Source organism: Panthera leo, chromosome C2 (assembly GCF_018350215.1).
Source record: "Panthera leo isolate Ple1 chromosome C2, P.leo_Ple1_pat1.1, whole genome shotgun sequence".
Classification (NCBI taxonomy): Eukaryota; Metazoa; Chordata; class Mammalia; order Carnivora; family Felidae; genus Panthera; species Panthera leo.
In genome coordinates, this window is record NC_056687.1 from 131,359,433 (window position 1) to 131,375,694 (window position 16,262).

General features: G+C 37.1%; 1 protein-coding gene across 2 annotated transcripts in view; it reads right to left on the reverse strand.

The window, feature by feature from the left end:
• Nucleotides 1-16,262, reverse strand: part of ATP2C1 (ATPase secretory pathway Ca2+ transporting 1) — a 170,225-nt gene that overhangs the window by 62,231 nt on the left and 91,732 nt on the right. For both annotated transcript variants that reach the window (XM_042954480.1, XM_042954479.1), the window contains exon 7: nucleotides 15,737-15,845. In XM_042954480.1, coding sequence (XP_042810414.1) covers nucleotides 15,737-15,845 — 109 coding nt within the window. The remainder of the gene's footprint in view (nucleotides 1-15,736; nucleotides 15,846-16,262) is intronic.

Here is a 16,262-nt window from a genome sequence, read left to right on the forward strand (position 1 = left end):
GGTGGGGAGGGTGAACCTAAAAGACTGTATTTACAAGCCCTCCAGGTGATTCTGAGGCACACTCAACTTTCAGAATCAATGGAATACTGTTTCACAAATTTCTTTGACCCATTTTATTCCAGAAGCTCTTATTCTAGGGTCTTTAGGACACTTTGAGAAACTAGGACCTAGTTCATGATTTTACTCATTTTACATGTTAATTCACTCACCGGACAAACATTTATTGACTACCTTAACTATGTACCAGGCACTGAGCTAGACCCTGGAAAATAAACAAAATAAGGAAATGAACCCAAAGCAGTAAAATGACTATGCATTCCTGCTGCTATTATAAACTGACCTGGTGTTCTCAATCAGGTCTCTTGATTGGCAGTCCATATTATATACAAAATACTCTAAATCCTGCTGGGGGAGAGGTACGAGTGTGGAAATAATCTCATCTTTTCTTTTTTAGTTTTAATTTTTTTTTTAACATTTATTTATTTTTGAGACAGAGAGAGAGCATGAACAGGGGAGGGTCAGAGAAAGAGGGAGACACAGAATCTGAAACAGGCTCCAGGCTCTGAGCTGTCAGCACAGAGCCCGACACGGGGCTCGAACCCACGGACCTCGAGATCATGACCTGAGCTGAAGCCGGACGCTTAACCGACTGAGCCACCCAGGCGCCCCTCTTTTTTTAGTTTTAAATGTGAGTTTATTTTGAGAGACAGAGCCAGCATGAGTGGGGGAGGGGAGAGAATCCCACACTGCCAGCCCTGAGCATGAACTCTGAGATCATGACCTGGGTTGAAATCAAGAGTTGGTCACTTAGCCTACTGAGCCACGCAGGTGCCCCTAAAGCTCTTCTTTTTAAATGGTTCATTTACCCATGAGCATAAATATCTCACAAAAAAATATATATATTAAAAATCAATTCATAGATTCTCCCATCTATACAACAATACAGTATTTTAATTTGATCAATGTCATTGATCCATTCACTTAACAAATATTTATTAATGCCAGGTCCTGTACTATATCACACACAGAGGGAATCAGCAGTAAACAACACTAAGTTCCTACCCTCTGCTCTTATTCCAATGGGAAAGTGATCTAAAAATAAACTAACAAGGGTATGTAATATCTGGTAGTGAGGAAAAAATGCATAAGGATAGAAAGTAACATTTTAGATAAAGGAGAGAACCTCTCTCAAAAGTAAACAACTCTTTTGCAGAGACACAATTGACCTGAGGGCCCCAAAGGTGGGCCACAATCAGGATGAAAGTATTCTAGGCAAAGAAAGCAAAAAGTACAAAGACTTTAACAAAGATAAACTATGTTATCTCTGGAAGGTTAGTACCATGTAAATGTTATAAAGCACAGATCACCAATCCTTTAGTCTTTAAAAAGCTTCCCTTTTTCTATAATTATGTATGCAAAGACAGGCCAGGTAAATCTGGGTTCATTACCTCAACACAACTACAGAGTAAAAAAAAATCCACCATGTTCAAAGGCAAAGGAATTTTTCTTTATTACAGGAGCATATCTCTTTGACTTTTCTTTCCAAGTTAAACTTAGGACTGTATAATTTTCCACACTAATAAATTCCATTACCAAAGTAAGAAGAAAAGTTTAGGTTGTTCTTCAAAGATGATGCTAGTACTAAAAACAGTTGACATTTCGTTGCTTACTATCTGCAAGGCATTTTGCTAACATACATATACTAAGTTTTCTATTAACAACCACTAGCTAGTAACAATCCAATGAGGCAGGACTGTGATTTTCATTCCCTCTATTTTACAGACACTTTGAAAGGTTAAGTAAGTCACCCAACATCTCCACCCAACTTGTGAAGACAAAACCCAAACACTGAAAGATCAATTCCAAATTCTTATTAACTATTTAGAGAATCAATTTGCCAGTTATTTCTCCTCCCTAGTTTTGTAACTACTTCTAGAAGACATTAAGAAAAGATATATTTAAAAATTATATATTTTTCTGAATTACAAGTCAACAAAAAAGTTTATTTCATTTAGCAAGCTCCTCTTCAATGCTTGTTATAAAAATCAAAATTGCATGTCATCTTCTGAGCTCTTAATTAAAAATGAGACCTGCTAATATTGAAAACATTACATTGGGGTACAAGTGTCCCTATGCATCAGCACTCCTGTATCCCTTGGGTAATGGATAAAGAAATTGTGGTTTATATACACAATGGAACACTACTTAGCAATGAGAAAGAATGAAATATGGTCTTTTGTAGCAACATGGATGGAACTGGAGAGTGTTATGCTAAGTGAAATAAGTCATACAGAGAAAGAGAGATACCATATGTTTTCACTCTTATGTGGATCCTGAGAAACTTAACAGAACACCATGGGGGAGGGGAAGAGGTAAAAAAAAAAAAAAGTTAGAGAGGGAGAGAGCCAAACCATAAGAGACTCTTAAAAACTGAGAATAAACTGAGAGTTGATGGGGGGTGGGGGGGGTGGGGGGGGTGGAGGTTGGAGGAAGGGGAAAGTGGGTGATGGGCATTGAGGAGGGCACCTGTTGGGATGAGCACTGGGTGTTGTATGGAAACCAATGTGACAATAAATTTCATATTAAAAAACAAAACAAAACAAAAAAAAATTACAGAACTCCTTCTCTCTGAGAAAGGCAAAATTAGCATTTCCTCATTGAAGACTTTCTACTTTAAACAAAAATCTTAAATATGGATGAATACTAACATTTGGTGGTTGTCTATCAAAACAAATAATATGAAAATAATCTGAGTTTTTAAAAAGAGAATAAATGCATAGCTTTATTGGCTGCCAGTGGCCTAGCTCTTCAGTGTCAGCCTTAGCAGTTTAATAACCATCCAACCAAAAATAGGAATTTTTGTTCAAATCAGGTTTTTCTATGAAAAAGATATCATTTTTAGCAGAATAGCAATTAGCTCTGTCTAGTGAGAAAAAAAGAGCTTTAGATCTTTATTTTTTATATATATATTTAATATATAATTATAAATCTGTAAAACTCAAATCAAGAATATATTATTGATGGGGTACCTGGCTGGCTCAGTCAATAGAGCATGTGACTCTTGACTTCAGGGTCATAAGTTCAAGCCCCACATTGGGCATAGAGCTTACTTAAAAAAAAAAAAAAAAGAATATTGATAAAAATTAGTCCAAATCATACAATGTAGCAAACTGCACAGATCTCAACTGTCTGTTGAGTAAGGGTATATTTTTTAATTTATTTATTTGTTTGCTTGTTTAATCTCTACACCCAGCATGGGGCTCAAACTCAAGACCCAGAGATCAAGAGTAACATAGTCTTCCGACTAAGCCAGCCAGGCCACCCAGAGTAAGAATATTTTCTAAGTTACAACTTATTTTCTCTTAATGATGATTACAAGAATTTCCACAGGAAGTCAGTTTTGAGGGAGTGAGGGGAAGGAAGTCATTTCTAAGAAGGTGGTATTTAATGAATTAGGCCAGCCTATCACAGTTTAACAGTCATAGTTTAATTCATCCAGAAGACAGATATTAGAGTCATTTATCCATAGTATTTATGAGGAAAGATAAAGGTAGGATAAAATGAAATCAATGAACCAGCCAGCTCCATGCCTTCTACCCAAAAGTTTAAACATTAAACCTTCAGAAGAGCTGTTCATAAATAGGGAAACTGATTATGTTTCACTTTCTCTTTATTATTCTTCAGGTACTTTACTGGTGTGAATAAGACACAACACAGTTCAAAAGTCAGAATATAAATAAGAATCTAGATGTATACATAATCTACATTCTGAATATTTAACACCTATAGAATAAAAATGGTTGGAAAAACTTCACAGGACTATTCCTACAAAACATTAGGCAGAAAGAAACTAGATGCCAAAGTCAGTAAGTTTTCCTGAAAAGCAAAAAATTTTTTGCTTTTCAGGAAAATTTAAAACTGCTTAAAAAAATTACACTTAATATGAAAAATTGGCAGCTACATGTAAGTTCTTAAACTAAAGAATGACTTAGCGTACTGTATGCCGCTAAATCAATTACCTCTCTAGTCTAGAATGAAAAGCAAATCAAAAATGGATTTCTTTCCCCAGAAAAGAATTCCAAATTATCCATCTGGCAGCTACCTGATAATGACAAAATGTCTTACTTTTAGTCTCAAAAATTAAGATTCCTGTTACTGTTTATTCAAATGAAGGAAAATGTAATTAAAACGTCTTCATGAGTTCTAGCTTATTAAACATCAAAGCCTAACCAGGTGAAGTAAGTAGGAAAGAAGTGACTCCATTTTAGAAAGGCTCCATCTCTGCTGTTTTTCTGTTAGGCCTCACTTACTCATGTTCTGAATTCTGTCTCCGAATCAGGAAAAGAAACTATGTTCCCACTGCAAGGGGGAAGTAGGAAAATTAATCATTCTCTGAATTTTGTCCCAGGCCACAAACACCTAACAACATCCAAGAAGAGTCAGATCCTGAACATGTTCCAGGACACTTAGCTTTGAACAAACCTCAGATGATGCTGGCATTAACACTCCCACCTTCAGTAACTTATGGTGTAACAACTATTGTTCATCTGACACTGGCCTTTGATTAGACCCTACCCTGGATTTCTGAAGGAACATGTACCCTAGATCTCTTTCCAATATAAACCCCTAACCCCCAAAAATGCTGAGACTCATTCTCATTTCCAAGTCTCCCAGACACTCCTTCTGCTATTCTCTATCATTCACACTCTTCAATAAACTCTGTTTTCACTTTCTCCAACTCACATTTGATTTCTATCCTGCATGAAGCCAAGGACCCTCTTGGCTAGTCCTGTGGAAGCCTCCCCTGGCTTAAAAACACCTACATGAAATGGATTTTATCCCATGGTAAATATTTACACAAATTGTTAACTTTCTGACTTAAGTGCATAGATTCAATTTGACCAAGTTGCCAATAACTTCAACACCAGTATTCAGTTAACAATGATTTCTAGGATATTTCTCTAAGACAATGAAAAGAAACCAAATTTCAAAAAGGGATCTACTTTTGCAACAGTCCTTTCCTACCAGTGTGAAATGACAATCTTAAAACAAAGAGACTAAATCTCACTTCAAACCCTCCCATGCTGTCTTTTTAAATTCTAGTGACTTAAAGAGAAAAAAGTTTTCAATGTTTTAAACATAAACAGCATTCCTCAGTTCACACTGCTTTTTAACCAATGATCTATCAAACAACAAAACACTAAGCATAGCTCAAGCTTATACAATCTAACAGAACCAACACTCCCAGTGCTCTATGTATGGAGAAGTTCAGAAATATACTACTACAGAAATAGACGTCCTTTCCAAAGCCAAAATGAGTGGTTATATCAGTTTTTAGTAAACGGGAATGTCTAAATACCACAAATACAGAATAATCTACTCAATTTCTTTTGATAGCTAATTTAAAATCTCTACTTCCTGCAGCACCTGAGTGGCTCAGTCAGTTGAGCATCTGACTCTTGATTTCAGCTCAGGTCATGACCTCACAGTCCTGAGATTGAGCCCCATATTGGGCTCTGTGCTCACAGCATGGAGCCTCCTTGGGATTCTCTTCTCCTCTCTTCTCTCTTTCAAAATCAATAAATGAACTTTAAAAATTAAAAATTAAATCTCTACTTCCTAAGATGTTTATAAATTGTTCTTTTTTTTACAAGTCTATCTGTAAATTTAATAATTCAGAAACTTTTAAAACCAAAGTTTCAGTGATAAATTACAATAAGAGGTGGAGTAAGACACCATAAATTAATCAAATTGACCTATCAAAAAAATACACTGAAATCAATATAAACACTTGTGGAATAGGGCAATCAAAGATTTGGTCCCTCTACTAAAATGATCATGGGCTGGCAAAGACTGACAGACAACTCTGGAATCAAAAACTTAAAACAACCAGGGAAGTGCTTAATAAAGAAAAAGGCAGCTAAATTTAGGTAAGAAGGCATCATGGCATTTTTGTTCACCTGTCTACTATTCACCACTGCCCAGAGAAGCAGTGCTAGCTGTGGGGACAGAAGTGAGTCTTCTTGTTGCAGATTATGGGTAGTCAGGGGCTAACAAAGACCTTGTTCTTAAAATATTGTAGCTGCGTGTTTTGACTTGTCTGGCAGTTCGCTGGGGGACTAGTGCAAAGGCTAATATCTATCTCACAACCTCACGCCAAGCCAACTACAGTGACTTTCCAGGTATCTGACAAAAGATTAAGGACATATACTAGCAGGCCAGGGACCAGGAATAAGGCAAGCAGCAGATACAACCAAAAGACTAGGAAGAAAAAAGCCAAGGAGGAAGTTTTGTGAGGGAATAAAGTTTTGTGAGGGAAGTTTTGGAAGGGCCACCACTTATACCAGGGAAGACAGAGGGCAAAATGCATGCCCATAACCAGAGGCATGCTCAGAAAGCCCTGAGAAGACCCGAGACTTGCACCTCTGACAGGTCTGTGGATTTGGCACAAGTAGGTGAAGGTGAAGGCAGAGTTGTAGGCAGATGATCAATGATCAAGAAGTGCCCCAACTCAAAGACAAGCTGCAAAGACCAGGAGAACAGTATTTCATTTCCCTCTTTGCTCCAGACAGATAAGACTGACTGCTGATATAATGGAACAGAAACTTCAGTGACCATACACAACAAGGAAGGGTCTTTGCAAACCACCACCCTCCCCCCCACCAAAAAAAATTCAACCACTGCAATCCTCAACAATCAAAGACAACAAATTTTGAGGAAGGGCACAACCTCATTTACAGAATTATGACAGCATAATATTCAAAATACAAAGCCTTCAACAAAAAATTACAAATACAAAGAAACCAAAAAGTATGATCTATTCACAGGAAAAAATAAACTGACAGAAATCATCCCTCAGCAAGGCCAGACACTAGACTTACTGGAAAGACTTTAAATCAACTGTCTTAAATATGCTTAATAAACTAAAGAAAACCATGGACAAAAAACTAAAGGAAATCAGGAAAACAATTTTTTAAAAAAGCATTACAATGAAGAGAAAGAAAATATTTGCAAGAAATAGAAATCCTGATGCTGAAAAGTACAACCACTGAAATAATAAGTTCACTAGAGGGGTTCAACAGCAGATCTGGAAAAGGAAGGGGGGAAAATGAGCAAACAAAAAACCAGGGCAATTGAAATTAACCAATCTGAAGGACAGAGACAAAAAAAAAGAAAAATGACAGAGCTAAAGGTACCTGTGGGACATCATCAAACATACCAATATAAGCATAAGGTAAGTCTCAGGGAGAAAAAAAGAAATGGGTAGAAAGAATATTTGAAGAGATAATGAATGAAAACTTGCCAAATTTAATAAAAGATATGAAATCTATGGATCAGAGAAGCTCAATAAACTCCAAATAGGAAAAACTCGAAGTCATCTAGACTGAGACATAATCAAACTGTTAAAAGACAGAGACACAATCTTGAAAACAGCAAAGGCGAAGCAACTTGTCATGTACAAGGAATCCTCAATAAGACTAGCAGCCTATTTCTTATCAGAAACCACTTAGGCTGGGACCAGTAGACCTATCTAAAGTACTGAAAGAAAAACAAAAAAACTAATGAAAAGAAGTCTACATCTAGCAACACTATCTTTTAAAATGAAGAAGAATTAAGACATTCCCACCTAAACAAAAGCTAAGATAATTTATTTCTAGTAGACGTGCCCCACAAGAAATGCTAAAGGAGAGTACTTCAAGCTAAAACAAAAGGAGAGTAGAAAGTAATTCGAAGCCATATGAAGAAAAGAAGAATTCCAGTAAAGGTAACTACACAGAGAAATATAAATGCCAGCATTATTGTATTTTGACTTTGTAACTCCTCTATTTTTCCTATCTGACTTATATAAAGCACTGACAAATTTATGGTTAATGGGCACAGAATGCTTAAAAACGTAATTGGCGACAACAACATGAAGGTGGTGGAAAAGTTAGCTGCAGAGGAGCAAAATTTTTGCGGGCTATTGAAGTAAAGATGGTATCAATTCAAACAAGTGTTCTAAATTTAAGATGTTAATTGTAATCTACACAGTAACCACTAAGAAAATATGTAAAAAAATATACAGAAAAAAAATTTCAGGAGGTACTCAAAGCATATTTTTTTATTTTTTTTAATTTATTTTTTATTTTTTTTAAATGTTTATTTATTTATTTTTGACAGAGAGAGAGAATGGGGAAGGGGCAGAGAGAAAGAGGGAGACACAGAATCCGAAGCAGGCTCGAGGCTCTGAGCCATCAGCACAGAGCCTGATGCAGGGCTCCAACCCACGAACCGCGAGATCATGACCCGAGCTGAAGTCGGTGCTTAACTGAGCCACCCAGGTGCCCCAAAGCGTATTTTTTTTAAATAGCAAATACAAAAAAAGGGATTGGAGGAACTTAGGAACATAGAAACTATATATAGAAAACAAATAGCAAAATGGCATTAGAAAGTTCTCTATCAAAAATCACTTTAAACATACATGGATTTACAACTGTATGGTATACACATACAATAGAACACTATTTGCCAATAAAAATGGATGAAATATTGATACATGCTACAACAGAGATGAACCCTGAAAACACCGTGAACTGAAAAAAGCCAGACACAAAAGACTACAATGTATTTAATCCCATTTATAATGAAATGTTCAGAATAGGCATATGTATACAGACAGAACAAGCAGAGTAGTGGCTACCAGGCTCTGGGGCAGAAGACAGAATATAGAGACTACTAAAAGGTAAATGTTTTCTCTTGGGAGTGATAAAAATGTTCAATAGCTAAGATTGTGGTGATGGCTGCACAATTCAGACTATAGGGAAAACCAATGAATGATACATTTTAAATGTGTAAATAGTTTGAATGTGAATTATATCTCAATAAAGTTGTTTTTTGTTGTTTTTTTTTTACCTTTCTATATGTGGTAAATAGACCAGCACTTTGGGCATGGACTAAATGCTAGTTAAGAATGCAGGATCTTGTGCTCAACATCACTCATCATCAGGGAAATACAAATCAAAACCATGATGAGATACCACCTCACGCCTGTCAGAATGGCTAAAATCAACAACACAAGAAACAACAGCTATTGGCAAGGATGTGGAGAAAAATGAACCCTCTTACACTGTCGGTGGGAATGCAAAATGGTACAGCCACTGTGGAAAACAGTATGGAGGTTCCTCAAAAAGTTAAAAATAGAACTACTCTACAATCCACCAGTTGTACTACATATCTACCCCAAGGCTACAAACATACAGATCCCAAGGGGCACATGCACCCCGATGTTTATGGCAGCAGTGTCAACAACAGCCAAACTATGGAAAGAGCCCAAATGTCCACTGACTGGTGAATGAATAAAAAAGATGTGGTATACATATAATGAAATATTACTCAGCCATCAAAAAGAATGAAATGTTGCCGTTTGCAACAACATTGATACAGTGTATTATGCAAAGCAAAATCAGTCAAAGACAAATCATGCAGAACTTATATGATTTCACTCATATGTGGAATTTAAGAGACAAACAGGTAAACATATAGAAGGGGGGAGAAGAGAGAGAGAAACTAACCATAAGATACTCTTAAAGATAGAGAACAGACTGAAGGTTGGTGCAGGAAGGTGGGGGGGGGGGGGCAGGGATGGGCTAGATGGGCAATGGATATTGAGGAGGAAACTTGTTATGATGAGCACTGGGTGTTCTATGTTAAGCAATGAATCACTGAATTCTACTCCTGAAAACAATATTGAACTGTATGTTAACTAAATAAAATTTTGACAAAAAAAAAAAGAGAGAATGCAGAATATTGGACCCACACCTGAGCTGCCAAAACAGAACCCAGATGATTCTTTTTTTTTTTCCAATATATGAAGTTTATTGTCAAATTGGTTTCCATACAACACCCAGTGCTCATCCCAACAGGTGCCCTCCTCAATACCCATCACCCACCCTCCCCTCCCTCCCACCCCCCATCAACCCACAGTTTGTTCTCAGTTTTTAAGAGTCTTTTATGCTTTGGCTCTCTTCCACTCTAACCTTTTTTTTTTTTTTTTTTCCTTCCCCTACCCATGGGTTCCTGTTAGGTTTCTCAGGATCCACATAAGAATGAACACATATGGTATCTGTCTTTCTCTGTATGGCTTATTTCACTTAGCATATCACTCTCCAGTTCCATCCATGTTGCTACAAAGGGCCGTATTTCATTCTTTCTCATTGCCACGTAGTACTCCATTGTGTATATAAACCATAATTTCTTTATCCATTCATCAGTGGATGGACATTTAGGCTCTTTCCATAATTTGGCTATTGTTGAGAGTGCTGCTATAAACATTGGGGTACTGATGCACAGAACCCAGATGATTCTTAAATGTAATACCCTGGGGCAACTCTCTGTCACAGTTGGAAAACTGAGACCCTAAAAATAGTTAAGTGGCTTACCTAAACTCACATAGTCAATTCATTTCATAAGACACATTTTATTCTTTGAATCACAACTGTTTGCAAGTTGAGGTCTCCCAGCAGAAAGGACAAAAACTACCTTTTTCAGTCCAAGCCCTGAAGCCTGGTACAGTGGTTCTACACACAATACTCAAACATTTACTGAATGACTAAAATGACCTCATAACACAGACTGATATCCAAAGGGAGAGATTATATTTGCCTATATTAGCTTCATTACCAAAATAAGTAAATTTAACATATCATGACATGTTTGTATTCTAGCAAATGTTTGAAAAGATCCTTTTTTGAAAAAGCACAGCAAACAATATTAGAATTGAGTTTTACCAGAAAATCAAGGCTTTCATTGAGTAAATGGAAAATTTATTCTACAACTCAGGAAGTCAGAATGCTCTAACACAGAAAGTTCTTCTAATGAAATTAGCCAACAAAGAGGAAGGTGCTTGTTAGTAGTTAACAAAATATGTGAAAGAGTATGAGCTTTACAGAAAAGGATATAACAGCTAAGTAAAGTTGCAGTCAAGGAGACTATCTCTGACTCCTTGAGTTGGTAGTCAGCCAAAGTAGATCTGTGCTCATTATCTTTGTTTTTTACTTGGGAAGGAAGAAACAGGGAGGAACGATCATAAAGACACCAATAACTACTCACTGAGTTGAACTGCTATCCTATAAGAAAGTATATGGATTCGTGAGGTTAAAAGGCTCACTATATAATGCCAACTGCCTTGTTTTAAGTTTGGACTTCTGACCATGGCCCCAGTAGACTACGACTCCTAATAGAGATATCTTTCAGAGATTTAATTGCTCTGATAATCTAGTGTCCTAAAAATGGCTAATTCTTGGCTCTCGGGCATATAAGTGGTAGTTCTCTTTAAAAAGTTTGATATATTCAGGGGTGCCTGGGTGGCTCAGTCGGTTAAGCGTCCGACTTCGGCTCCGGTCATGATCTCGCGGTTCGTGAGTTCGAGCCCCACGTCAGGCTCTGTGCTGACAGCTCAGAGCCTGGAGCCTGCTTCGGATTCTGTGTCTCCCTCTCTCTATGCCCCTCCCCTGTTCATGCTCTGTCTCTCTCTGTCTCAAAAATAAATTTAAAAAACATAAAAATAAATAAATAGATAGATAGATAGATAGATAGATAAATAAATAAATAAATAAAAAGTTTGATACATTTAGAAAATCAGCATATCAAAAACTGGGTTCGGGGTGCCTGGGTGGCTCAGTCGGTTAAGCGTCCGACTTCAACTCAGGTCACGATCTCGCGGTCCATGAGTTCGAGCCCCGCGTCGGGCTCTGTGCTGACAGCTCAGAGCCTGGAGCCTATTTCAGATTCTGTGTCTCCCTCTCTCTCTGACCCTCCCCCGTTCATGCTGTCTCTCTCTGTCTCAAAAATAAATAAACGTTAAAAAAAAAATAAAAAATTAAAAAAAAAAACAAAAAACTGGGTTCAAAAATAGAAGGCAACTGTACCCAATACCTAGATCTTGAAGACAGTTTCAAAGAATGACCTAAGCTAATCACGAGCACAAGAGCCACAAGAGAAAGTGTCAATGGACTTAATCATGTAGAACTTCAAGTAAAAGAAAATCTTGCTACATTTCAGGCAACATTTTGGGCCTAGTTAGAAAGTTAAACCTGACAGAGGTAAAATATTTTCAATAGAAAAAAGAAACTCTTTTCCTCTGATTCTTAGATTGTTTTCTCTTACAAAGAACTCTTTGTTCAAATATTGATACAGACTTTACCTGAAACAGTAAGAAAAATATGCTGTGTTTCCAAAAAGGCGAAATGTACTGTTATGCAGACATGGTCTATAAGACTCCTTCATCTAAAGTCATTGTCTGACCAATCCATTGACTACCACCAATTAATGGCCAGTGGTGCCTCTTCTCAAATACTACTAAACATTAAAATAAAAACTCTCAGAAAAGTACTGAAAAACATACCCATAGTTCAATTCTCTAAGTTTTACTGGCCCAGCTCCATGAGTAACTCTAAGGCTAAGTCGACAAGGTTAGTGCCACCAACACATACTGGTTCATTCCTTGGTTATGGAAAATGACGCAGGCCAAGAAACAAAATACAGAATGCCTTAAGTTATCAATATTAATCTTCTTTCGAAAGAAAGAAATGGTAGTCTCAGACTGCTATGGACTGAATTATGTCCTGCTAAAATTCATGTTGAAGCTTTAATCTCCAATTTTGGCAATTACCTTGGGAGGTAATTAGGGCTAGATAAACTAGTCTGGATGAGGCCTTCACAATGAGATTAGTGGCTTTATAAGAAGTGGAAGAGAGAGAGCAATCACTCTCTCAACCTGTCCAGTCTATGGTATTTGATTACAGCAGCCTGACCTGACTTCAGACACAGCTTATAAACAGGTAATACTACATAAAAGTTGTACAGCAGTCAAATCTCTGAACATGCAGACCAGATGCAACTGAATGCCCAGGCAAGATTTATAGTCAAAATCTGAACCATCAAAATTTACGACAGGAACCCTAGAGTAGCAGCATGACAACACTAAAGTGGCAACCTTGGTCTTAGACCACACCCACAAGAAGAGAACTCTAGTGCAAAAGTCCAGATGTTTGCTTTTTCTAAAGTGAAATCCACGTTTTATTTTGAGAAATTAATAGTATCTCAAGGTAACTGAATTTTTGGTTTCCTTTAAATCTTAATGAAGAGCTTATTTCACATAAGAATATCAAACAAATGACCAGGTAGCCTTAAAAAACCATCCAAAGATCGCCACGGCCTAATTCAGCAAATAACACTCCAAAAAGCCAACTTAATTCCGAAAATAGCCTCAGCGGCCAGAAGAACTGACCCCAACAGCCTTATTATGTTGTAGGTTAATATGTTTAAATCCAGAAGCAACACAAAAGTTTCAAATCTTTTTAGAAAATTGTTAGAAGTGTGCTTGAGGTACCAAGGTTATAGGTAAATTGAGTAGGGCAGAAAAGTGATAAAGGATTCAGAGATGTTCAACTATATACATAAACATGGATTAACTAGAAGAAAATCAACCTAACTATAGCACTGCCAAATCAAATATGTGCTAATGAAAGTGTCTGAAAAGTTAACAGATTGGGGGAAAACATTTAACAACAAATTACTCCATAAAGCATATGCTTTCAATTGTTACATCAAACTTTAAAAATGTCAAAATCTCCCTTAAGGAACTCACAATAAGTCTTCAAAGTATATTTGCTGAGTGGATAAAATACATACTAATCCAGAACTCTTGACTAGTTTTTTTCCTACTTGCACATAAAATTCGAAATAATTCTTAGATCAATTAACCCTTATTTAAGTAAAAACCCTAAAATACTTTATCAAGTCAAATGGTGTTTTGAAGTTGCTATGTCATTATACCGCTCAAAATGTTCAAACATTGGGAAACACCATCTTCTATCCCACTGAGGAGGTCTGCTTCTCAACTGGAAGAGAAGCACTCAAGTGCTTCTGGACATAAACTCCACGAATTCAAATTAGGACCCTTTGGGGAAAAGGAAAATGATTTATATCAAATGACAGGCCTACCATATCTCTAAGGAAGAATAATCCAAGGTCCTGTCATAAACTAGGTATTAAGGATAGAAGAGAGAAAGAAGAAATGAGTACAAACAGATGTAACATAAAAAGATAAACTAAGGGCAGAAATAAAGCAAAATTCACAACATTCCCTATACTTGCTATATTATCAATTATTTCCACTCACCAATTAAACCAGTATGGTATCTTCTTAAGGAAAAATTTTAAGTATTTGAAAAAAAGACCATTACTCCAGGATTAAATGAAGTCCGTTCTTACTCTAGTTCAAAAAGGTTCTTCAGGCTTTCTTACCTCTGAGAACACTCAAATTTGGGGATACTATAAGTACTCAAAAGACTGACAGCTCTATAAGTGTTAATGAACAGCCTGTTTATTCCAAAAGTAGATGAGACTGACATGCTAATAGGCTATAAAGGCCTCTTAAACTAGGTGCCAAACTCTATTTTCTAGCCCATCAATCTATTCTACATACTGCAGCCAGATTAAGGGCAAGATTATTTGCTGGCTGCATTATACCTTGAAAGCTAATTCCTAATCAATAAAATCTGAAGTAGAGCTTTGCATCCAAGGTCCCCTGAATCTTATTCCACCATACATTTTCTACCCTTAACATATTCTAGCCTGGTCCTACACACTGGGACATTCCCAGTGATCTGAATACTGTTGCTTCATTGTCTTCGTCATCTCTGGCCAGTACTACCCTTCAATTCTCACCACCAAAGCCATGTTGTCTGAAGCATTATCTGACTTGACTGAAATCAGAAGTAACCACTCCTTTCTCTAAATTTTCACACTCCATACTTTGTGCTTCTCTTAGTCACTTACCAGGTTCTACCTTATTTCATGGTGAGTGGTTTATGTACACAAATAATACTCCCTGATCACAAGAATTCATTACATCATCTTTGTGTCTCCCACAAGGCCTAACACACATTTCTGTAATGATCAGCTGATTCACTAATGGACACCTCAAAAGACTCTGTGGTTAAGACACATGTATTTTAAGAAAACATGTTATATATGTCATTTTTTAAACTCGAAAACCGAATGTTCTAATTAACTATATATTAATATTTTTTAGATACCAAGAGAGTGAGAGGGGGAGAGGGACATAGAGGGGGAAAGGGAGAGAGAGAGGAAGGGAGGGAGGAGGGAGGGAGACAGAGGGAAGGAGAGAATGAATCTTAAGCAGAGTTGGACCCAGGACTCAATCCCACAACACTTGGATCATAACCTGAGCCAAAATCAAGAGTCGGACACTCAACTGACTGAGCTACCCAGGTGCCCCAACTATGAATTCTTACAACTACTAATGTCTATCCTTTAATCTACATCCGAATATTTGCTCTGCTCACACACAGATCACCAAATGCTATGGTCTGAATATCTGTGTCCCTCCCAACTTTATATATTGAAATACTAACTCTCAAACATGAGGTATTAGGAGGTGTGACTTTTCAGATGTGCTAAAATGAGGGTGGAGCTCTCATGAATGGGATTAGTGTTCTTACAAAAGAGACTTCACAGAGCTCCCTCACCCCTGCTACCATGTGAGGACAGAGAGAAGGCACCAGCTATGAACCAAAAAGATGGCCCTCACCAGAATGCAACTGGGCTGGCCCGCTGATCATGGATTTCCCAGCCTCCAGAACTATGAGAAATAATTTTCTGTTGTTTATAAGTGACCCAGTCTGTAGTATTTTGTTATAGCAGCCCAAAGAAACTAAAACACCAAACTTACCTCAAACAAACGTAAGTCAGCAGGAACTCTGTCCCCAACAGAAAGGTAAACTGTATCACCTGGAACCAAGTCTCGAGCCAGCGTATGTTCCAATTTTCCTTCACGCACACTGCAATATGAAACAGAAACAACCATGGCTGAAAAAAGAAAGCCATGCCACTTACATAAAATAATTCTAGTGGGCTTGCCTAAGGAAAAATATATTGTAGTATTACTACTTCAAAGAAGGTAAGTCAAATATAAGAAACCACAAAATAATTATCTTTCTACTCTTGGTAATGAAGATGTTCACATGACAAAAAAAAGCACTAGAAAAAGTGACCAGTTGTTGTCCAAATGTAAGATGTGAAAACTGAAGCAATCTTCTTATTCATCTGAGTCTGACTGAGCATTACTGCACCCATGACAGTGCTTAGCACACAGTCTCACACAAAAACAACTCTGTTGAATAAATCCATGTCTCAATAATCTCAGTATTAGTATTTTAAAGTTGTAATATTACAACTTGCTACACTGAACAGAACAT